The sequence below is a fragment of the Paramisgurnus dabryanus genome, chromosome 17 (assembly GCF_030506205.2).
Source record: "Paramisgurnus dabryanus chromosome 17, PD_genome_1.1, whole genome shotgun sequence".
In the NCBI taxonomy this organism is placed as follows: domain Eukaryota; kingdom Metazoa; phylum Chordata; class Actinopteri; order Cypriniformes; family Cobitidae; genus Paramisgurnus; species Paramisgurnus dabryanus.
The window spans coordinates 1,903,011-1,928,294 of record NC_133353.1 but is presented as its reverse complement, the minus strand read 5'-3'; the positions used below and the strand labels follow the sequence as shown (position 1 = coordinate 1,928,294).

General features: G+C 37.6%; 1 protein-coding gene across 1 annotated transcript in view; it reads left to right on the top strand.

Moving 5' to 3' along the window:
* The first annotated feature begins 576 nt into the window (after window positions 1–576).
* ism2a (isthmin 2a) overlaps window positions 577–25,284 on the top strand; it is a 30,921-nt gene continuing 6,213 nt past the window's right edge. Inside the window, exons 1-5 of the mRNA XM_065251950.2 lie at window positions 577–1,209; window positions 11,810–12,052; window positions 15,173–15,452; window positions 21,207–21,344; window positions 24,584–24,652. Coding sequence (XP_065108022.1) covers window positions 1,081–1,209; window positions 11,810–12,052; window positions 15,173–15,452; window positions 21,207–21,344; window positions 24,584–24,652 — 859 coding nt within the window. The 5' untranslated portion in view covers window positions 577–1,080. The remainder of the gene's footprint in view (window positions 1,210–11,809; window positions 12,053–15,172; window positions 15,453–21,206; window positions 21,345–24,583; window positions 24,653–25,284) is intronic.

Here is a 25,284-nt window from a genome sequence, read left to right as displayed (position 1 = left end):
GTCTATTATAAAAAATGCATTATATGCATAATAAAATACATCTTAATATGACTACGTATGTCAGTCTGAATTTAAAATTTTCAGCTGGATTTACCTGATGTCATTTATCAACATAGAATGAACTAAATTTCAGAGCTATACCAGAACAAACAAGCCATTCCTAAACAATACTGCTTAAAAAAAATGAGACCACCATGAAAATGCTAATGGGTTTAATGGTTATATTGGGAATTGTATTGGTTTCAATTGAAGCAATAATGGTCTCTATTTATTGGTAATGTTTTGGGTCCTATTAGTTTTGTGGGATGTTATCTGGAGGAATGGAACAGAACACAATTCATCATAATGGAATAACGCACAGAAGACATAAAGGACTTTTGTAATGGTAAACATGATTCATTATGGTTTTTGTAATATTTTTATGCTATATATTATGCAACATGCCCCTCACAGCTATAGTTTTCAGTGATTCATTCATTCAGTCATGGTGTTGCCGTTTGAACCCCGCCTCCATTTACGTCACACAAGCGGAGGAAGATGAATGTCCCATCCATCCAGTGCATTCACGAGGTTGCTACACTACACAACCTGTGGCTCATTCAGACCTATATATGCACATCATTTATGCCGTCTTTCAGTCAGTGGTGAGGATACTGCACAGTCCGTTTCTAAGCTCTCCAGTGCGCGCAGCTCTCCGCGTTGCGCGTGATTGAGGAGATATCCACCGCACGTTCGTTCTTTCACAAGGCTTTTTATTCACACATATCCACGGGGCAGAGTCACATTTGCGTGCATCTGTCACTATGTGAGTCGCGGGACGTGGAAAACTTTCTGCATAACACAGCGAGGAATATTTAGTGAGAATGCGCTTGGAGGATCTGATGGAGAAAAGAACATGAATACTGAGTTGTTCAGAAATTGCCGGGCACGCTTACTGAATTTTTTGACTCTATGGATTGGTTTTATATAAGGGTCTATATTGATAAAAGCAATTTGGAGTTGAAGAACGTGCAGTGCCCTTTTTAGAAACTAATCAAAAAGTTACATCATAATCCTGTCTTATCGTTTTTTCACGAAGTCATGCTGATGCGAAGCCAAGCTGTACGGTGGGTCGTTTTTTTGACACTTTGCCTGGTTTTGGTCAAGGGCTTCCCCACAAAAAAGCGCAGAGCGAATCACATCAAAAGCAGGAGCAGTGCTTCTGCAGAGGTAAGATTCATACAGGACATTTGTCTTTATATTGATCTGAATGAGTCTCTTAATTTATCATGTACAAATTAATGGATGTTGCAAGAGTCTCTGTAAATGCAATTTCTGTCCCAATTTCTTGATATTAAGTAAAAACCCTCTTTTTGGTGGGATCATATTTCATTTATATTTCAGGAATCAAATACGTGATTAAATAAATAAATAAACTAAAATGATAAAACATAAGTTTTAAGATAATGATGCTTTTCTGCATATTTTATTCCTTAAGGTTTCTTTTTCATTTTCCTTTGGATTTCCCAAATTAGTAATCGAAAATTTCTAAGTAATTTCTAAGATACATTGATCGACAAGAATTTTTTCTACATGTAAATTATAGTAGGTCAACACTACATGGAATAGCTCATGCATACTGTAACAGTGAATGATCCAGACTTTTTAACCATCTTGGTCAACGATATTATGAAAACTTTTGTCATCTGTATAGGTTCTTTTAACATTTACTTCAACATACAGCCCATCTTCTCACAGAGCAACAGGTGTAGGAAATTGTTGATAAATGTCACATAACAACCAGAAGCCACACTGTAAAAAGTTGAATCAACTTAAAAATGACTTTAATTGGTAACCTTTAAAAGGTTAAATATTAAAGGAGACATTTTTACTTTTTTAAGATGTAAAATAAGTCTTTGGTGTCTTCAGAGTTTGAAGTTCTAGCTCAAGATACACAGCATGATCTCACAAGAATTCGTACATATTTTACGAATTGGCTAATTCGTATGAATTCATACGAAGTTAATTATGCAAAAACGTACAATTCTCATGAAAAAAACAACAACAACGAAACCAAACTCCTAACCCCAACATCACAGGAATCAAGGCAAATCATACAAAAACTTACAAATGTGGTCAGATGAATTAATACGAATTAGCCAACTCGTAAAATATGCACGAATTTTCGTGATATAGCGTTAAAATACACCATAGATAATTTATTATATCATGTTAAAATTGCCACCTTATAGGTGTGAACAAAAATGTGCAGAATAAGGGGCGATATTATTATAATATTTATTTTTAGGTCACATAGGGAGTGAAATCTGAATGACCTACTATATTTTTTAATGGCTGGATAGTGCAGATTAAGCGGTGGTATTATCCCCTTATGACATCACAAGGGGAGCCAAATTTCAATTACCTATTTTTTCACATGCTTGCAGAGAATGATTTACTAAAACTGTTACTGGGTTGTTCTTTTTCACATTTTCTAGGTTGATCAAACTACCCCCACTTTACAGTTTTACTAGTTAACTGTGTTGAATGTTTACAATGGATGGGGTTGTGAGTTAAATTTCCCCTATTTGTTCATTGATAAACTGAAGTTAAATGCTCATGGGTTATTTGGGATATTTTATTCCGATTTCAAGTAAAGTCATCGATACAAAACCGAAGCCCATCTGTTGCTTTGGGACCTCGGACTGTGCTTGTGTATCGATCAGCGCTGTAGATAGTGTGCAGTATAGTAGATCACTATGCACAACCTAAGTGGGGGTTAAAAACATTTTGCTCAAGACTCGACACATCCAATGGGGGTTTGAGAACTTAACCTGATGTAGGTTGGTACACAGTGATACAAGACTGTCTTTGTGCGGTGTGATATTCTCCACACCTTCTGAGCCAACCTGGAAAGATATTTTTATTAAAGTAGCTGCTGGTGTTCAAGAAGACATGCGCAAGTTGTTGCTTTTCACACAAGGTGACACTTATACTCAAACCAGCAAGCTGGAGGCCACTCTTGGAGAAAGTCTGGTAGAGATTCAGCAGCCTTGGTGTTGAAATTAATACGCTCAATAATTTTAGGCTCAGATGAAGTTTCTTAGCATCATGATGACTGTAGTGTGGAAAGCTCTCAAATGTCCAGCGCTCTAATTGAGGTTAAGCTGAAACTGTAAACCATAATCTGTACTTGAAAATGTATAGCAAAAAACCATATCGAGAGCTTAATGAAGAAACACCAGATAGTATTTCAAAAAACCACCAGAACACACACATAGAAGCTCAAACGTAGAAATAGATTTTATAACTTGCTTGCATGTTGCTGAGTACAACCATTTTTCAGATCTTGGCCCTACAAAACATGTTGTGCAGTACAGAGATCTGATTATAAACATCTGAAGCTCGTAAAAGAGCAGATATGTATCCAAATCACAGATTTTTAGTTTAAAACTTTAATGCAGTTGGTATGAACGTATACAGTATAGTTGGTACCCGTTGGCTATCAGGGCTCAACAAATATTACTCTAGGATATCATTATAATGGTGATTTTTGACATCAGTCAATACTACCTGTGTGATGTCTCCATCAGTACACCGAAAATAGAGATGCTACACAGTGGCATAGCAGAAGCATTTATGGCTTTATGGTTCCAACTTTTAACATCTGAACCTTTCAGTTTCACAATATAGTAGTGAAGAAAGTATAGGTGGGAAAGAAATGGTTCTAAGAACCTTTGACTGAATGGTTTCTTGAGGAACCAAAACTAGTTCTTCTATGGCATTTCTGTGAAGAATCTTTTATAGCACCTTTATTTTTAAAAGTATAAGCAGTCTGCTTTTGCCTTTCTTACTGACACAAAGGAACCAAACCGATCAGAAGCCCAATTCCTTTCATAGGATCCTTTTTCCTACTATGGAAGTCAATGGCACTTCTGATCGGTTCGGTTACAAATATTCCTCGGACTGCCAGGAAAGAATAGACTTTTGTGACTGATTAGTTCTTGGATGAATTAAAAATGTATTTTAAAATTTTTTTGGATAAGAATAATCAAATCCATCCATTTTACTGAATCATGAGCAAGCCGCTCAGTTTCGTTTTGCTAATGCTTCTGCTTTGCTCTCTGTCTAGGCGGTCAGAAGTAAGACTTTAAGAGGGTGTCTGGGAAATCCGGCTCTAAAAGTTTTAATGGACTGTGTTGCATTTCCAGCCCTGATGCCCTTGTGGTGGTGGCGGCACCTTGACATTCCAAACTCAATTCATCCCCAGACCATTTGTGTGGGATCTAATTGACAAGGACCTATTTGTTTAGTCCCAAATTAAATTTGTTTCTCAGAGGTTCTTCTGTCATACGTCCTTGAAACTTTTTCTCATTTGTTTCATTTATGTATCAAGTTTTTTCAGATGGTTCTCCTAGATGATTCATAGGAGAAAAGGATAGACCAGCATGATCTCACATGAATTTGTATGTATTTTATGAGTTGGCTACTGTAATTCGTATACATTTGTACAAAGTGAATCATACAAAAACATAAGATTGTCATAAAAAAAACAATAGGGAAACACCACCCCTAACCCAAAATCACGAGTCATAAGCAAATCGTACTAATCTGGTCGTACGAAGTCATACAAATTAGGCACCTCGTAAGATAAGTACGAATTTCCATGAGATAGCATTGGATAGACAAAAAAGAGATCTACAGTATATGTAAGGAATAATTGATGACGGGCCATTGAATTATTAGAAAAATAATGCATGATTTTTCAGTAATTCAACGGCCCGGAGTAAATTATTCCCTTTAAACACCTCAAGACATCGATCACATGATATATTTAAAGGGATTCGTCAGGTTTTTGTACTTAAATCGCTATTATGAGTAGGATTATTTCTTTCACGTCTCATCCAACGGCTCTTTTGCTTGTTCCAAAACGTTATTTTAAAGCTGGCAATGGAGGCTTGAGCCACTGATAGCATTCTAAAAGAAAAAGAGTGTGAGAGAGAGAGAGAGAGAGAGAAAGAGAGCGAGAGAGAGAGAGAGAAAGAGAGAGAGAAAGAGAGAGAGAGAGAGAGAGAGAGAGAGAGAGATTGTGTAAATGAGGCTACCTCTGTGCATCTCTAAACAGCGCTGTTATTGCCTCGGAAAATCGTCTGTCATGTTGTTTTTGTTAGTCCGTTATTACATTTAACTATGCAAAGTGATATGGAACTGTAATGCAGTGAAGAGAGCTGACTGGAACTACATTCGCCGTGCGTTTCCCAGAAAATAATTGCTCACCTATGTTCATCAGCCAATCAGATTCAAGCATTCAACTTACCCGTAGTATTATACCTTGTTCACACTGTCAGTCCATATGCCATTTTGGTTCGTATCTGATTTGACAGACTCACTGTCCATATTGTGTATCACAACTGTTCAGATCTGATCTGTGTGCGTCCTGTAGCGTTCTGCCGTGTTCTGGATTATTTGCAAAGTTTCTATGGCAATAAATGGAGGCTGGGTAGCACAATAGAGGATGAGTGGTACAAAGCTGAAGAAACGCTGGCAAGTACCCACAGTTGGCATCTGGCTGGCGTTTTCAGCTACTTTTAAATGCTTTGTTTCCTCGCTTTTGGTGCGACACTGCAAAAAAATGACGTTCTTATTATTTTTGTCTTGTTTTCAGTACAAAGTTTCTATGGCAATGACGTCGCACTAGCACGACAATCTGCCTCGACGTCTGACATTGTAGAAACTATAATCCCAAATACATGGACTTTCCCAAACACTCCATCATTTCTTCAGAAATGGACTGTTCCAAAGTTTGCGCTGGGATTGCGTTTAAATTACGTGATAGCATGACGTAACCAAAAAGCTACACAAATGTGATCAGAGCGGTCAGAGTGAAATTGATTTCTGGAAATGCGATTTAAAACCAACTCTGGATGTAGCCTGAAACGGCTTAGAAAAAAATGAATTTCATGCTGTTTTTTGGCCGTTCACAAGTTCTAACTGTGATTGGATTCCAATCGGATATGTACCAAAATCGAATTTGGACTGACAGTGTGAACAAGATCTAAGTGTCTACAATGTCGAGATCTCTAATTCAGTCTTGAAATAAAACATCTCTAACATATCAAAATATGCTTGTTTTTGAGGAAAATCTGAGAACCTGAAGACTGTCTTCATTTTCACTCAATCTAATGTCATTGCTTTCTACGAGAAACATTTGAGATATTATAGAGATCTCATCTCTCTGGTTTCTCTCAGAGTAAAGCACCCATCCAGATGGCACGTCCTCTGAAACACAATAACTGTTTGTGAAAAGAGATAACACATGGCACTGATGCTGTTGAGGCATGCCAAAAGAATCAGATTGTAACATGATGGTATGCTGGAAGAAACAAAGTTAGAGAAAGAAAAACATTGAGGCACGAGGACAGGGATCGTGTCAGTCAGGGTCGGAGCAGGAATCTGTCCATGCAGTGTCTCTCCGCTCACATGTGGCCATGTTGTTTTGGCTCCCCTGTTTCTGCTGGCCCTTTCCTAGAGCTCCAGGGACTTCTGTTCAGTGTCTAAGCTGCTTTGCACCACAGGAACGTATTATTTAAAGTCTCTCTTCTCGACTTAACCTGGAGAGCTCTTGCAAAATCAAAGCCGTCCTTTCCTACTCAGCTGGTGGGTAAGAAGTTTCACTGGAGGGAGGAAGGAGGCCGTTGCAAACGGCTGCGTTGAGTGAGGAGCTTATCTTGGCTTGACTTTTTCTCAGAGGTTTGATTATAAAATGATTGAGGAGAAAGGTATGAAAGATCATTGGAAGGAACACAAAGCGAAGAAACGTTCGAAATCCCCAGTCGCTTTTGGTACAGACGTGCAGAAAAGATTTGAGGGATGGTAACAATTCATTAGTTTTCACACGGCTGTAAAAAATGGACAGTAGTTCCCAGCTGCACTCTCACTGTATGCTTGCTAGATGAATTAACTCTGAAACTTGGTGAGCTGCCTTGCTGTCTGTTCAAACTGATGTCTTATTTAAATTGCTTGACGTAGACAGCTGCTCTGTGCATGACGTAGTGCTTCTCATGAGAAGAGCATGGGAGGCGAAACTTACTTTTGATTGACTGTGATGCTACCATGTTTATATGGTATTTATAAATGTGTGTTCCTGTAGCTTAATTAGTAGCAGCACATAGGTCCTGGGTTTGATCCCAGGGAACACACTTACTGATTAAATGTAATTATACTGTAAGGGGGCGTGTAAACCAAAGTGTTTTCGTCTGCGGCCGGCGTACTTTTTCAATCGTTTCCAATGGAAGAGCCGCTCTTCAAAAACGCCCACCGCTGGCTGGGTTTTTTTTTGCGCCCAGAGTTGAATTTTTTTTAACTTTGGGTGAAGCGCTCAGCTCATCAATGTCACTTTTTATTTAGCCGCCCAAGCACAATGGAGGATGGGTGGTACAAAGCCGAAGAAATGCTGGCAAGTGCCCACAGTTGGCATCTGGCTGGCGATTTCAGCCACTTTTAAATGCTTTGTTTCCTCGCTTTTGGTGCGACACTGCAAAAAATGACGTTCTAATTATTTTTGTAATTCTTAAATCAAAAAGTATTTTCTTGATGAGCAAAATTTCCCCACCAGCGTTTAAAAATGTTTTTTTTCATGATATTCACAAAAGTTTGATGCCTTCCAGAAAATGTTCTTCTTTAAATATATAAACATACAATATATCAAATAAAAGAACAGACCCTCTGCTTTTAAACAAACAAAAAAAAATCGTTTCATCTTACTTTCATTAGTTCTCTTCTTATCACCTCTCCAATATGGGTAGGTTTCTTCAAAAACACCACTTTTGAGCAAAAAGCTGAGATAATTCCATTTTAGTGAAGGATTTTTTTTATAGAGATCAGATACAGAGCGATCTTTGAAACAAACACAGAGTTCTTTCTCTTTCACGTGAGGCGTTACTTCCGGGTTGTAAAAGTTGGCCCCTGGTGGATAATAGCGGTATTGCGGAAAACCGGAAATTCTAGTCATTGGCAGGGAAGCGTTTTCCCTTAATTGACGAGATAACTCGTCAATGGCAGGGAAAAAGTTAAATGATAAATTACCATATTTGCATATTGCTATTACTTAAAATTTTGGAACAGGCTTTAAACACTTATGGTTTTGTCTATTAGAGTCCTACATTGGCATTTGAGTCAAAACCCTAAATGGAAACACAAAGCAATAATATTGACAAAATAATCTCTTGTTTGAAATGAAAAATGTGTGCCAAAATGTTACCCCCTGTCACTTAAAACCCAACGATAATGTTGAAATCCTTAAAAGAGCCTCACTCCCTGTAATGATGAACTTCAGGGTGAAGTTTATCGTCTGGAGCAGAGGACATCTGTTTTGCGTGTGGGAGAGACACAAGCAGTGAAGTGAGACAAGGCAGGCAATGCATGATCAGTAGAGAGAGGCTTTGATCAGACGTCCCCCCCCCTTTACTGCGTCAGCTGGGAACATGGGGACCATCAAACCCGGCCTCTGGATGAGGAAGAGCAGGATCACCACATGTTTAAATGTACCATGGTGATCTTCTGAATCAGTGAGGAGCGTGTTTCTCATCTGATGAAAGAAAGAAGATGTGATGGTAGGGGAGAGGTTTGGTGATCTAGAGAATTGATGGAAAGCGACATGTAGTCATGATGAAGACACATGTGTCTTCTGCTTTCTGATTTATGATTGTGTATGTTGCCATGCTTTGAAGTATGTGCTGGGTTATGTGCAGAGGATCTGCGAGAACTCTTTGAAGCGCAGTGTGTACCAGAATGTAAAGTGTCATCTGGTGCTTATTGCCGACTTGAGAATGGTGGTTTTATTGTTTACGTTTCAGTAAAGAAGGTTATTTAAAAACGATGTATAGAAATGTATAAAAATAATCGTTTATCAGAATGTAGTAACTTTCTTTGCCCCTGAAACAACATTTCATAATACATAATCAAATCTGTGTGGGCGGGGAAAAATATGAACCAATAATATCAAAGTTTCCTGATTTGCGCAGAACTTTTGCAGTGTTTGCTAAATGTCAATAAAAACTTTTGCAAAATGACGCCATTTCAATTAACTGATGTTACTAAAAAGTAACTTTTCCTCCCCTGATGAGTCCTTCAAACAATCGATGGATGTTGGTAGATTTACGTATATCGCAGTCACCGCTAGCCATTATTTTATCGAAGGAGATGTAGGCGTGTTAACCAAGCATTAACACTTTCCCTGCCAGAGAAAACATTTCCCTGCCAATGACGCTTTCCTGATGAGTTTTTACTGTAATTTCACTATTATCCGCTAAATGGCATCGTACCCAATTTATAAAAAACTGAATCAAAAACTAATTTAATTAATTAACCTCGTATATGTTTTGATAATAACTCTGAATCTGATCTCTAACAAAATTCCTTTACAAAAATGCAATTATTTCAGCTTTTTGCAAAAAATTGGTATTTTTGAAGAAAACTACCCATATTTAAGTGGTTATAAATTAAGATAGGATGAAATGTTTTTTTTACCATTTTGTTTGTTTGTTTGAAAGCAGGAGAGTCTGTTCTTTCATTTGATATATTTGTACATTAATAGAAGAAAAGTTCCTGGAAGGCATTTTGTGAAACTTTTATGAAAATCACAAAAATGCTGGCAGGAACATTTAAAAAAAACCTGGCAGAAAATGAGTTAATGACAAGGAAAGCCTTTATACTTTGGAGTAGTTGTGTATGAGGTGTTGTGCTTCTGGGAGGTTATGCAATTTCGCATCTTTAAAGAATGATCGTTTGTGTTATTTTTTTATGCTTGTCAGGCGATGTGTAAAAAAACAAAAACAAACAAAATTTTGCAATTTATTCCTTTTTTCCCCTAAAAACTTTCTTTGTGACATATGGGAGATATATGGGAAATTGACGTTTTTCCATTGTGAATATTTTTCATTCCCGGTTTTTATTTGCACAATTTGGTAGGGTTAACTGTGTAAAATAAGTATGTTTTCCAGTAGTTGCCGGTGACTTTATTTTTTCGAGGGCGCTCCATGCGAAGCTCATTACAACATGTATGTAGACCATCATGTTTGTGGTTCGTAATTTCAAAATATGTGTTCGGCGCGTCAAGTGAACCTATGTGTATCACGTGTCTTGTCAAAATAAGTGCCTGCTGCTTCTAAAGAGTTAATGATAAAAGAGACAATCGCATTTGCCAGAAACTCGTGTAATCTCATGTGTAATCAGAGTTTACTTTTATCATAGACGGTTTTGACGCTTAGGCAGCAGGCACTTTTTTAACAAAACACCTGATGCACATGGTTCACATGACCCAACAAACACATATTGACACTTCAAACACATATTTTAAATTTGAGCCCCTCGGATGAGCAGTCATGAGCCGCCACTGATGTTTTCCCATGTCAAGATCAGATCAATACTAGCTATAAAAAAAATGCAGTTATAATAAAAATTAAGGATGGGACAATGAATGCTTATACATACTAATAATACCTGTCCGATAACGATGAGCCCCCTATGGCTTTTGGATGTAGCGGCATTTCGCCGTAATTCACTGAGAAGCATAGCAAGCATCATTGAACGATTTATCGGCACATCCCTAATAAAAAGAATTTTAAAATGATTTAAAATGTTTTTGCTGTAAATGATATAGAGGGGCAATTTATAAAAAATAACAGATCCCCCTTCACTTGTCACATTCCTGATGCTTGATGCTTTAAGTGGACATCATAAGTAATACGCAATAAAGGGCTTTGCAGTACACTGTAGAACGTGAAAGTTGGATCTACTTAAAAAATCAACGTGTTTTTTACTTTAAGTGAAAAATTAAGGTAACATTTTTTAAAAATTAGGTGTTCATTGGTAAATTTGCTTTTTCTATAAAAAAATTCACAGTGAGAATATAAAAAATCTTTTTAGGTGTTACTAACCATGAAGTCATTTTTTCAGTTAATCCTACTTTTCCCTTTTACAGTGTACTGTCATGCAGTCGGGACAACGGGAAGCCTTTTTGTCCCGCCGCAGACTCTACGTCTCCATATTAAAGTAAACCAGATGAAAGAGATACATATCCCTTAATGTGTAATCATTTACCTGCATGCACTGTCCCGACGCCTGACTCTTCATCCAGGAATTCACCATCCCTCTCCATCTTTTAAACGCATACAGCATTAGCCGTAATGTCAAACAGCTGTCAAGAGAGCGAGCCACGACTCTCTCACATCCAGTGAGAAAGAATGAGCCGGCAGTGCCGAGCGTGCAATCTCTACTACTTGTTGATGTTTCACTGCTCCATGTTTTGTTATGTTGCTAATAGTAACTCAAAAGAGCATCGATTGATAGATATGCAGCATGGAAATCAAAGAAGTTGAGGAAGGCTTTTGGTACGCGCAACTTTATAAAAGACTGGTGAAGTCTTCCAGAGGTCTGGTCTGGGCTTTTCCTGGGTTGTTAAAGCAAGAGAAGGATCTTAAATTATTGCTGTGATTTCTCTTAATCCCGTTCCAAAATCCACCTGATACGCTGTCGTGTGTTAGTCATTTTACTCCAGATGGGTTCATGCGAAATCCACACATTTTTTTCATGTTGGCCATAAGGTCACAGCTGTATAGATTTGATATGGTGTTGAACTAAGACAGAACCTCTAAACGTCTTTATCTGCATGACGAAATTTCTCAGAAGTACTTATCTCTTTGGCCTTTCCAGGGGCTTTATACAGAACGAAACCTTGTGCTTTATGTAAACAACTCACGATAGATCTCCAGATGTTGTGCTGATGATTGTGGGATGCAATGAAGAGGAAACTCTGTTGTGCTTTTCCCAGGTTCAAGGTCATGGCGGCTCCAAAGATGCCAGACAGACACTGTTGGAAATTCAGCAGCACAATCAGCTAAGGAGCATCCCGGATTCACCTCGACGCTATAAGAGGAGATGGTCGCAGATTCGCTCTGAAGGAGTTCTCCCCAAACCTGCTCCGCATGAGGAAGAGGAACCTTTCGTTTTAGACCTGAAGAACTTTCCTGATCTTGCCAATGCAGACCTGGGCTCCCAGAACCCAAATATTCAAGTAAGCAGACCTTAATTTTACTTTTCACCTCCTTAGAACCAGGGTTCTTTCACTTTATCCCATGTACACCAAAGAAGCAGTTCACCGTTTACAGATTTTAGTTCTTGAAAACACCAAGTTAATGAAAAGAATCAATAATTTCGTCCCTTGGGGTCCTTGAGTTTCATTTGTTTTCAGTCTATATATCTTGGCTTTAGTTATTGTCTTCTTAAGACCACTGTTAATATTAGGGTTGCTAACATTTCGGAATTCCCAGGACCTTGTCGTTTCTTTCCTCAGGGTGCACTAAATCATTGCATAATGAGTTGGGGTAATGGATTGATTTCACTTGGCAACAGTTTGTGGTGAATGTAATTAACCTATGCTCTCATTGTTTCACTGTTATTGTAAAGTGCGCTGCTGTGATTGCAATGGGGACTTGGAGTTTCTGGGCTCTCGGCGGTCATGTGACAGCTGCTCCTAAACGGGAAGGCCTCTTAAATTACCGCAAGCGAGACCTTTTACACCGGTGTGGCTCGAACTCCTGAACAGTGTAGCGAGTGAAAATAAAATCCTAAGAGAATGTAAAAGGTGAAAGGTCGACGTATTATTTTAACGGGCACTTTTAATGCTCCCTCCACGAGCAGATCCCAACCTTTAAATGTTTTACGACATCGGCAAAGAAGAGATTTTTATATTTTTTAGTACTGTTATGAAGTTTATGTGTGCGAGTGGACTTGAGAGGAAACAAATTTTGACTTCAGGAAAAAACTGACAGGAGAACCCTGTTAAGCAAATTGAGTTTTATAATAGGGAAAATTCCAAAGTCGTCCAAGTGGGCTCGGTATCTTCCGTAGTTTTCCGAAAAAGCTATTTTGTTTTATGTCTCTCTGTTGCGGCGACAGCCAATGTGAACGTTTTCTAGTGCATTTACATTAATGCATTGGCAGACACTTCCAAAGTAATTTACAGGTCATTCAAGGTATAGGTAACACTTTAAAATAACTATGCAGTATTATCTGATTACTTTATTCAGTTTTTGTACTCTACCTAAAAACGACACACAAACCTGAAAACATAAACAACACTGTTTATTTCATTTGTAGGTTAGTTCTGTTGTATTTATTTGTGCTTTTGCTCATAACTTGATTTTTTACTATATATTGACCTCAACAATATTTGAAATTTAGGAGAGTTAGACTAGTAGTTATTTATGAAGATTATATGGGTTAAAAATCGGCTTGCATAACGATTAATCACGATTAATCTATTGCAGAATAAAGGTTTTTGTTTACATCATATGTGTGTGTGTGTGTACTGTGTATAATAACTTTGAATAAATAAATACACACACATGCATGTATATATTTAAGAAATGTTTACGTGTGTGTACATACATTTGTATATTTATGTATCATTTATAATATATATAATATTAATACTTAAAGGGATAGTTCGGCCAAAAATGATATTAAACCCATGATTTACTCACCCCCAAGCTGTCCGAGTTGCATATGTCCATCGTTTTTCAGACAAACACATTTTTGGATATTTTATAAATTTTTTTAGATCTTTCAGTTGATTAAATGTAATGTTACGGGGTCCACCCATAGTCCACGACCTTCAAGTCCAAAAAAAGTGCGTCCATCCTTCACAAATTAAATCCAAATGGTTCCAGGATGATAACTAAAGATCTTCTGAGGGTAATCCGCGCGGTTTTGTTGTAGAAATATCCATATTTAAAACTTTATTAACTAAAATAACTACCTTCCGGTAGCGCCGCCATCTTAGTCGCGTCCGCATGAGAGCTTACGCAGCCTACGGAGGCTACTCTTCTGCTGCTCTGTACCCCCGCCCTCCGAATTTGTCATACGTCACTAAGAAAAGTGCGTACACTACGCTAATACTCTCTCCTGAATGGGGACGCGACTAAGATGACGGCGCTACCGGAAGGTATTTATTTTCGTTAATAAAGTTTCAATATGCATATTTCTACAACAACACCGCGCGGATTACCCTCAGAAGACCTTTGTTTATCATCCTGGAGCCGTTTGGATTTATTTTGTGAAGGATGGACGCACTTTTTTTGGACTTGAAGGTCGTAGACTATGGGTGGACCCCGTAACATTACTGCTGTAAAATTTCAGTATTGTTAAGTGTTAAATCATTAACTAATGTTAACAAATACAACCTTATTGTAAAGTGTTACTGATAAATGTAATATACGGGTGAAGAGTCCATCTAATAGGAACAGGTTTTGTTTAGCATGAACAAAAACGAGTAGGAACTTCGAGCGGAGGGGTGGAGGCCGACGGTTGTAAACAACACAGTTACAGTAGCGTAATCACCCGCTCTAAACTGCCCCGCGTCTTTATAAACAGCTGCCTTAGCCATCAGATTGTTACGCTGTGAGGGAAATAAACAGCCAGTCCTTTGTCTAGGTCTGGTGGAACTTTTGCTATCATTTTCTTAGCCGGTCTGATTCGAACATTACGAGCCCCAGCATGCACACAACAAACCTGTTACCTCAGAACATCCTTTCTGACAATCCTGCGTTGGGAATAGAAGAAACATTGTGCCTTTATTTATTGTTCGATGACTGATTCGAGTTATTTTTAATCTGATGTTGTGTATCACCACATCACATCCAAACGTGGCCTCTGCTGGCAAATCCAGTTCTGATGCTACTGTAGGAGGATGTATATGGTGTCCTGTTAGTCCAAGCTAGACTCTAAAATAATGCTGGGTTGTTTCAACCTTTGGTTGGGTAAAATATAAAAAATGACCCATAGTGGGTTGTTTCAACTTAAAATCCTGGGTTGTTTTAACTGTTCGTATTTTCCAGGTTCATTTAAACCAATGGTGGAGTTTGGGATCTTTCCGATTTTGGGAATGTAATAGGATATAATTTTAGGATATCCAGCGTGATGATGTGTTAGGAATTATGGCATGTCGAGAAACAACTTTTTTTATTTTATCCAACCGTGGGTTGAAACCACCCAGCATTTTTTATGGGCGTAGTTATTTAAGGTCATTAAATGGTTAATAAACCACTTTATCTGATTTTCTATCAGGGAAGCAGATCCACAACTTACTAATTTCCCAGAATTCTTTGTAATTGGTTTGTGTTTTCTCTTCTAGGTCACGATTGAAGTTGTGGATAACCCTCAGATGGAGGTTGAGATGGATCTGGTCAAGGAGGACAGGAACGACTGGTCTTTGAGCTCTGAAGAATTCCTGGGCCATAAAAAGCTTTTCTGGCCTCTGTTCTGGGAATACCATGACTCCAGTGAAGAAAATCAAGGAAGTTTGGAGGAGAACGGAGAAGGTTTTGGCTATGAGGGAGAAGATTCATTTTGGAGTGGCGTGGGTGCTGATTGGAACAGGCGATGGAATGGCTGGGACACCATGGACAATTACGGTAAGCGTGGGAAGTCGTTTGCCAGCAGGATTTCAAAAGAAGTTATTTTGAAATATCTCAAAAATGGAGTTAAACTATAAATGCTTATCTTCAATTGTTGTGTAGCTACATTTTCTTTATCAGAAATATCAATGCTCAGGCTCCTTGGGAAACCAGAGTACGTACGTCAGGCCGATTTCCTACCCCTACTCCCTCAGTTTAAATGCGGGCCCCAGCCTCTTCTTAAGCCTTGACAGGATGATTTATGCTTTAAGGTTGTAAATGTCAATCCCGCAGCTACTTCCTGAGACTTTCTTCTGATGCCTATCAGCAGTAAATGGTGTAAGGCGACCCAATGCTATGTGCCCTAATACATTATTACAATATTAGCTTCGATACACATGTTATCTTTCCAGACTGCAGGCCATTAGCTCAAAACGTTTACATACGAGGCAAACCGTAGCGACATTTTAAATACTATTTTATCCTTAAAAAGCAAAAAAACACAGAGTTCAGAGCCCTTAAAGAAAAGATCACAAAGAAAGTGTTGGATAGAGGATTGCAGGAGGAAACTCGAGGCCACGTCTGGTTCACGTTACTGACAGCGAACTCTTGAGCATCACATTTTTGTGCGTCCTCTTTGAAGTTGACACCGATGCTCGGAAAGTGTGGCTGTTTGAATGCTCGGCCCCATCGCTTGCTAATAGCAGCAAGGGGGCTATTCACTGACTAAACAACTAATATTTGTGTTCAATTAGACGGCAGATTGAAAGAAGAGCAGACAGGCCGTTGTGTGCTGTGTTTTCGTCCAAAAGACCGGCACTTTGCTGTGATTCACACGGTTCGGCACTTTGAGTTCTCTGTGGAATGTGAAGCAATTTACAGGCTTTGAAATGAAATGTTTCTCGTTTTTTTGCACAAAAGTTAATTTAACGCCTCAGTAAATTGTGTAAAAAGCATTTGGTGCTGCATTTGTGTGTGTGTATGGATTACAGATCCATTTCTGAACAAGAAATTAAAAATAACTTTACAAATAACTTATATACAGGATAAAGTAGTATGTAGCCCAGGAGATGCGTTGCATTTTGTCGCAATGTGCATTCTTTGAACATCTGCGGACATCTGCTTTGCTTGACCATTCACATACACATAAACAACAGACTATCCTCCTGGTTTTATAGTTAACATGTTTATAGTTTCAATTCTGCATTTCTATAACTAAACTCATCAATAACAAATTACTAGATGACGGGAAGCTAAACTTCAGCTGGAACCCTAAACACTTTTCTAAAAAGACTTTACCAATCGTTAATTTGTGTATTTGGGATAATACAATGTGTTTGTGTGGTTTATGGTTAAAAACACATTATTTTCCACATACTGTACATTTTTGTAGCTCCAGATTTCACTCTCTTCCTGAAACACATGGATTTGAAAAGCTATGTGTTCTTGATTGGCCAGATAATCTGTAAGTTGTGATTGGCCTGAATACCTCTGATGTAAGCCGGAAATGTGACGCTCCTTACAGTGTTTGAAAGATTCGGTTGCTAACAGAAGTTAACTTACGTAAGTCCAAAGCGGAAGTATTATGATAATGTCGGTCTTGTCTACATCACCAATCCCAGGAAGTAAACTGTTGCCTACAATCCGAGAACCGAGATTTACATTGGAGACAATAACTCGTGTCATTGTTTACTTTGGGGTTTGTACCTTTTGCATATCGTTAACATGTACAAATACACACACACTCCAAAGGAAATTTTAGAAATGTCTAAAGCGGATAATAGGTGGTCTTTAATGTTGACTTCAAAGCGTTATTCCACCAAGTTCTGCCAACATCATTGTAAAAGTGTATTGGTGATGTGTGTGGTCAAATACAACATTTGGCCAGAAATGGTGCAAATGCAGCGCACTCGCTGCAGTCGTGTGAACGCTGTTGCCTTTGAGGATGTGGGTGTGAAATTGAAACCGGCTTCTTTCTGTTGCCTTAAATAGACCTAATGAGTGTGCTTAGGGTGGGAGTGTGTGTTGTGTACAAATAAGCCAAAGCGAGGAAGAGAGAGGGCAAATGAGCCACATTATTAATGATGTGGTCTGAACTGGAGGCAGCGGACAGTAATGAAGCGCTTTTCTGTAATTATGGTGAGCCACAGAATTGCAGGCGGGCTGCAAACTGTACGGCGCAACGCTTGGTCGATCATTTTAGGCCTGTTTTTTCTTTTCACCTCCCTTATTGAGGTTTTTTTTTGTAGCTTATTGAAGTGTCTGTGGTATTATAAACTAAGCACATGCAGGATACAGAGAAATCTTTTGATTTGTGTGTTTTATCTTTTCTTTAAAGATTTGCCAATAATTATGCCATTAATATGTTCTCTGTTAGATGTTAGAATCGCAGGCATCTTTTATTTTTTACATTTATTATAATTATACCACAGGACTGCTGAATGCTTTATTCTGATTTTTTTTGTTGTTGAAATGTTCCACTGGTTTGCATTATTTTTCGTAATTGCACACTTGACCTGTCAAATGTCTTAAAGAGCACCTATTTCATTGCTAAAAACAACGTTTTTTTTATATTTGGTATAATACAATGTGTTTGCGTGGTTTATGGTTAAAGGGCCCATGTCACAAGACTTTTTAAGATGCCATAATCTTTGGTGTCCTCAGAGTACACATATGAAGTTTTAGCTCAAAATACCATATAGATAATTTATTATAACATGTTAATATTGCCACTTTGTAGGTGTGTGCAAAAAATGTGGCGTTTTGGGTGTGTCCTTTAAAATGCAAATGAGCGGATGAAGTGCAAGCACAGATCACAATGATGGTGGTTTGTTGAAATTGAAACTCAAATGTGCTGTGAATTATTTTTTCTTTCTCTATTTTTTTCTCTGCCGTGGTTGGATAATGGTATTATTATAGACGGTTTCAGCAGCAACAATAAACAAGCGGCTGTCGCGGTCCGCACGTAACTTCCGGTAAACTCCGCTAAGAATAAATAACAACAAAGTACTTTAAATGTAGTTCATTTATATAACAAGCAAAAAACAACACATAGATTAGATAGGAAACCAAAACATTTGTTATTTTCGACGAGGCATTTGTTCAAGAGATCAGTTTAGCAACTAGTCAGACCATTAAAAAAACGAAACCGGAAGTAAGGTTTGGATCCAGACGTGTATCACGTGCGTCCGATGAAACCGTCTATAATAAGAGCTCCTTATGACATCATAAGGAGAGCCAAATTTCAACGACCTATTTTTTCATGTGCTTGTAGAGAATGCTTTACCAAAACTTAGTTACTGGGTTGATCTTTTTCACATTTTCTTGGTTGATACAAGCACTGGGGACCCAACCATAGCACTTAAACATGGAAAAAGTCCGATTTTCATGATATGTCCCCTAAAAAAAAAAAACATTATTTTCCAAATACACTCAAAAAAATGATTCATTGGATTAACTCAATAAAATTGTGGGCAGGATTTCCATCCAATATGAATGTGTACCCCTAACTCATAAAAAACTGCTTTACACAATTAAAATATATTGAGTTGGTCCAACTCAATTTAAAGTAAATGGCAATACTCAATTAGTTGCCTCAACTCAATTTAGTGTAGTCTGAATATCTCAATTTAGAGTATTTTGAATAACTCAATGTAATGTAGTCTGAAGAACTCAATTCTGTTATTTTATATATAACGTTTTTAAATCATAGTTATTAGCATAAGCACATGTTAGCATGCTAATAATAATAGTATATGATACTTTGGATGAGCATTTGAGAAAAGACTGATCTCCAACCAGGCATTAACACAGTCAGTGCTCATTGAGAGAAATATGTCACATCCACAACCTAACCACAAGCGCCACTCTTCTGCACGATGGTAACCAAACAATTTGAAAAAATATAACACAAACGCTTCTAAATCAATAAGATAAACGGACATTTAACACTATTAAGTCTTTCTCTTTACCTTAAAATGCATAAAATAACACTTAATTAAAAAAATGACTCTCCAAAAGCAGTTGCATGCAAAGCATGCTGGGAAATTCTTTTTCCAGAACCCAAACTCCAACTAATTGTGTTAACGCAATTAAAAAGAAATCAATAAATTATTGTACATATTTATTTTGTGTTATACTAATTAAATATATATACTTATTTCTCTTAATGAGGTTTTTTTCATTTATTGAACACAATTTTAATGTGTCATGTCTAAGAAGGGCTTGAATCATTTTTTTGAGTGTACCGTAAATTTTTGTAGCTCCAGATTTCACTCTCTTCCTGAAACGCACAGATTTGAAAAGCTCTGTGTCCCTGATTGGCCAGCTAATCTGTACATTTTGATTGGCCTGAATACCTCTGTCTTGTTTACATAACCAATCCAAGGAAGTAAACTGTTTCCTACAATCCGTGTGTTTGTTGTAGTCCAAGAAAAGAGATTTACGTTGGAAACGATAACTTGCGTCATCATTTACTTTGAGGTTTTTACCTTTTGCATATAGTTAACATGTACTAATACACACTTTCACACCAAAGGAAATGTAAAAATGTGAATCGGACGATAGGTGCTCTTTAAAATAACTTCCAGAGCAATGTCTTAGCAATGTCTGTGGTCCTTTGAATTATTTGAATATAATGCACACCTGTGGTGTTATGACACTCCACTTCACGTCATCCTGCATTACCACCTTGAGTGTGCATTATTTTTGAATAATTTAACGGCCTATCTTCAATTATTCCTTACTTATACCACAGGGCTATTGAATGCTTCATTCTGATTGGCTGAGAAACGTTCAACAGGTATGCATTATTTTTCAGTAAATGCAACCTATGAAGTAGCTCCAGGTCTGTGTAGACTGCATTACAGTTCCATATCACTACGCCAAGTTTAACCGCAATAACAGATTTATTTCATTTAAACAAATAAAGCATAAATATATTTGTAGAAAGAATAGAAAAAAATGAATAAAATAATTTATCTATCAGATGTAAATGTTGGCTACCCAGGGTGACACCACACAAATATCAAGTGGTTGACACTGCCGTTTTCTCCGCTATGACAACCAAAATGCTAAGGACAGAATGCACTTATTTCTCGGTCTTTCTCACGTTCTTCACATCACTGCCATCGTGGAGTGCTCTGTAAAGCCCCGAAACTTTAATCTCTTTAGCATGGTTGCTGAAGGAGAGCATTGCTGGAAGAGGTCTAAGCTATTAGGCTTTGCCTTCCTGCTGAAGTGTTTGTGTTGGCCTGGTTCACACAGCTGTAAGCGACTCACTTTGCCTCTGACATATTTATTACCAAAAAAAAAAAAAAAAAACGTAAGCCTCTCCTGCCAGGAAAGCCCACATTTTGTTCATTAGGGAGATTATATTTTACACAGGGATACCCAATATTAATGTAGCTGCGCATCATTAGTTTCTTTGTGCAAACACCAAAGGGATGCACTTGGTGTTTGGTTATTTTTGTTTTCTGTAAGGATGATACACACTAAGTACTACGGGTATTTAAAGAGTGAAAGGAAAGGTGAATCATTTAGGGTATCCTCAGTAGGCCCACAAAAGCTGAAATAAAGCATTGGTTATATGGGGAGTTGCATTTTTATGGTTTATCATTTGGGGTTTCAGCAGGATTGCATGACGTTCCCACATGCTGTGTGAGGAATTTGTAAGCTCATTTACAATATAAACTCATTCTTTAAAGGAAGGTTGTCACAGATTTTCCCTATTCATTCATGCAGTTATTTATTCATTCATTCTTTTATTTACAGAATACGAAGAAGAGGAATGGAGCGACTGGTCACCATGCAGTGCCACCTGTGGCCAGGGCAACCAGAAGAGGATTCGTTCATGTGGCTATGCCTGCACTGCTACAGAATCACGGACATGTGACCTAGAGCGATGCCCAGGTGAGTCTTCTATCTTAGTTATAATCTCCTTAATAAAGAACAGTTGAAATTACAATTCATAATTTACTCATCATGCCATTCCAGATGTATATATTTTTGTTGGTTGAAGTTGAATTAAAGGAATATTTCACTTTCATGAAAACAATCTGATAATTTACTCACCCCCATGTCAATCAAGATGTTTGTCTTTCTTTGTTCAGTCGAAAAGAAATTACGTTTTTTAGGAAAAAAATATTTTTCTCCATATAGTGGACTTTAGTGGTCCTTTAGCAATGGCGGCCGGTGACTTTTTTTTTCGAGGGCCCTCATGCGAAGTTTATCATAACATGTATGTAGCCCATCAAGTGTGTGGTTCGTAATTTCAAAATATGTGTTCGGCACATCGAGTGATACTATGTGCATCATGTGTCTTGTCAAAATAAGTGCCAGCTGCAGATGCGTCTAAAGGGTTTATGATAAAAGAGACGCTCACGTTTGCTTTGGGCCCTATTTTAAAGATCTGAAACTCAAGTGTGAAGCGCAAAGCGCAAGTGACTTTGTGGGCGGATCTATTTTCCCGGCGGGAGAAAGCAAGCAAGGTCCAACCCCAAAGTACACTTACAAATCAAGTTCATATACATTAAGGTTTCTTATGAAAACATTTTAATTATTATTTACATAAAATAAACGTAATACAGCCACACAACAAACTTATGAAAATATTTTAATCGTTATTTGCATGAGAATTTTTTAACGCAGCCACACAATAAATAAAAACTATCACCACAATGCTCACCACAATGATTTCCCTTATCTCATGTATTAATATTTTTTATTGTAACAATTTATGATTTGCAAAAATAACTGTTGCATCTGTGTAGATTAGAAAAACAAAGTGTGTGCGCGTTGTGCACCCTATACATTATGGTCAAGCATGCGCCCTTAAAATAGCATAATGTTTTTTTTGGTCAGTGGCGCAATTGTTTTTTGAAACTGCAAAATAGCATCAGGGATGGTTTGCGCCGGAACACGCCTCCTTTTTTGCACTGAACCGCCCAGGGAGTGCAAGCTCATTCCCTAGTTTGCCGACGTGCGTCTGTGGAGGGAAAAACCCGCTGTGCGCCGGCGCAAAATACGAATGATACATGCGTCACTGACAAAGTCAATTGCGCTGGGTGCAAGATAGGGTCCATAATCTCATGCGTAATCAGAGTTCACTGTTAAGGGAGTGTATTGCGTGTATTTTGTAAACGTGAACATCTCTTTAATCATAAACGGTTTTGACGCGTGTGCAGCAGGCACTTATTTTGACAAAACATGTGATGCACATGGTTCACATGACTCAACAAGCACATATTTTAAAAACACGAGCAACACACATGACACTCCGAACACATATTTTGAATTTGCGCCCCTCGGATGAGCAGTCACAAGCCCCACTGACCTTTAGTGACATGCCAGCTTGACCTTAAATATAACGTAATCACTTTGAAAGGTCACGTTTCGCTAGATAAGACCCTTATGCCTAGGTTGGGAGTGTTAAGAGCCCTTTGAAGCTGCATTGAAACGGCAATTTTAAACTGCATTAAAATCTATATGGCGAAAAATCCTGGAACGTTTTCCTCAAAAAACTGAATTTTCTCTCGACTGAACAAAGAAAGACATAAACATATTAGATAATTATTTGGATATTTTATGAAAGTGCATATTCCTTTAATATTTAAAATGATTAACCAGAAAAAATGGTCACAAATGGTCCCTAGCTTTCACTGGGGTATACCCTTTCAAATATTACACCTTTGCACCTAAAGAGTTCATATTAGTACCTCAGAGGTACATACTGGTACCAAGGCGTTCATATTTAGTACACATTGGTACCAATGTATATCTGAACCTAAGTGTTACATATTTTGACCTTTCTTTTCTATATAACAAAATATCACATGACAACTAGTCAAAAGAGTCTCAAGAACAAATGAGTTTTGAAGTTATCAGCATATTTAAATTTGGCACTGATATCTACTTGTTTTGGTTTTAAGTTTTTCTAAATAAGCTTCAAATATGAATTGTTTGGAATCATTTGGGTTACTTTTATGATGGATCAATGTGCTTTTTGGAGCATTTTGGGTCCCACATGGAAGGATATAAAATTGTGGCATTTTCAAATAAAATGATTTGTTTGTGTTCAACTGAAGCAAGAGTTATATACATTTAGGATGACATGAGGGTGAGTAGCTTACATTATATAATTTTTCCATATTTTTGGATGAACTCTGCCTTTAATATCACTTAATATCCTTTAATATTTATAAAATGTCTACAGGCTGATTTTATCAATCTTTCTTTTAAAATTAGCAGACACTTTCATTCAAAGCTACTTACAAATAAGCATTTACCATTTCACTTAAAAGTAATTGTCCGTTTTTATCCCCAATTTTATTCCATTCCTGCATTAATAGCGTTTCTCAAACGGTATCCACTCACTGATCTTAATCTTAATACCATCCGGCTCCTAATTATGATGGAAAAGTCCACTAATACCTCATTCATCTCTGTCAGATGTGCAAACACTAAGTCAAACACTAAGCCCATCAGACCCATGTTGGGAAAAGTGCAGTTTGGCTACGAGCGTGTACTGTATACAGTATAAAACTGCTCTTTGAGAGCAGCAGACGTTTACTTGGCTTTAACGTAGCAGCTCAAAGAAAGCTTTCAGTCTTGAAGCCCATAACACAGGGCGGCCCACAACCTGCCAGCACCCGCGGGCAAACAAGCACATACGCCAACACAAGTACTTGAGATTTTAGTTCACCTACAATTTAAATGTATATTTTATTTGATCAAATACCTATTTAAGTTGTATTTTAATTGTTAGATCATAGTATTTATCATATCACTTTGAGATGGACTGAAGAGACTCTTTTCAAACATTACTGCCCTCCAAAGATACCCTTTCAAGATGGGCAATGCTGTTTTATTGCTGACTAAAAGTGGGAGGCCTTAGCAGAGAAACCAGCTTGACCAGTAATAGAAAAACAGAAAAATATAAGATGAAAGTTAACAAATGACCATTTGATGTTCAGTAAGATGTAATAAAAGACATTTTTTTAAGCTTGTGCTGTTAACTGTTGGAGTAACTTCAAGAGGTTTGATTCCCAAAGAAAAGCACAAATATATCCTGAAAGTTGGTTTGGATATTTTAAATGCTGTGCTTGTTTTGTCTGTTTATTTTACATGTGTTCTGTATCTCACATCTACAGATGACATTTATGATGTGACGGAACCGACTCTTCTTGATACGTCAAACAGTACAGAGCTTTTTGACACAGGTTGGTTGAGTTTTATTTGTATTTGTGTGAAATGTGTAGGTATATTTGAGTTCCATGAACACAGTATGGTGTATATACATACTCATTTGGTGAGGACCAGTTAAATATTATACAGTATATCAAAGAATGCAACAATAAATGGAGAGCTTAGAGATGCAAAACCCTTTAAGTGTGTCTGACAAGTTTTCTTTTTTTTTACCAGACTCTGATGTTTAGGTTCAGTAATTTCACTTTAAAGGGGACACAAGACTTTTTTAAGATGTCAAATAACTATTTTGTGTCCCCAGAGTACATGTGTGAAGTTCTAGCTCAAAATATTATATAGATAATTTATTATAGCATGTTAACATTGACACTTTGTGAGCGTGAACAAAAATGTGCAATTTTTGGGTGTGTCCTTTAAAATGCAAATGAGCTGATCTCTGCACTAAATGGCAGTGCCATGGTTGGATAGTGCAGATTAAGGGGCGGTATTACCCCCCTCTGACATCACAAGGGGAGCCAAATTTCAATTACCTATTTTTTCACATGCTTGCAGAGAATGGTTTACTATAACTAAGTTACTAGGTTGATCTTTTTCACATATTCTAGGTTGATAGAAGCGCTGGGTACCCAATTATAGCACTTAAACA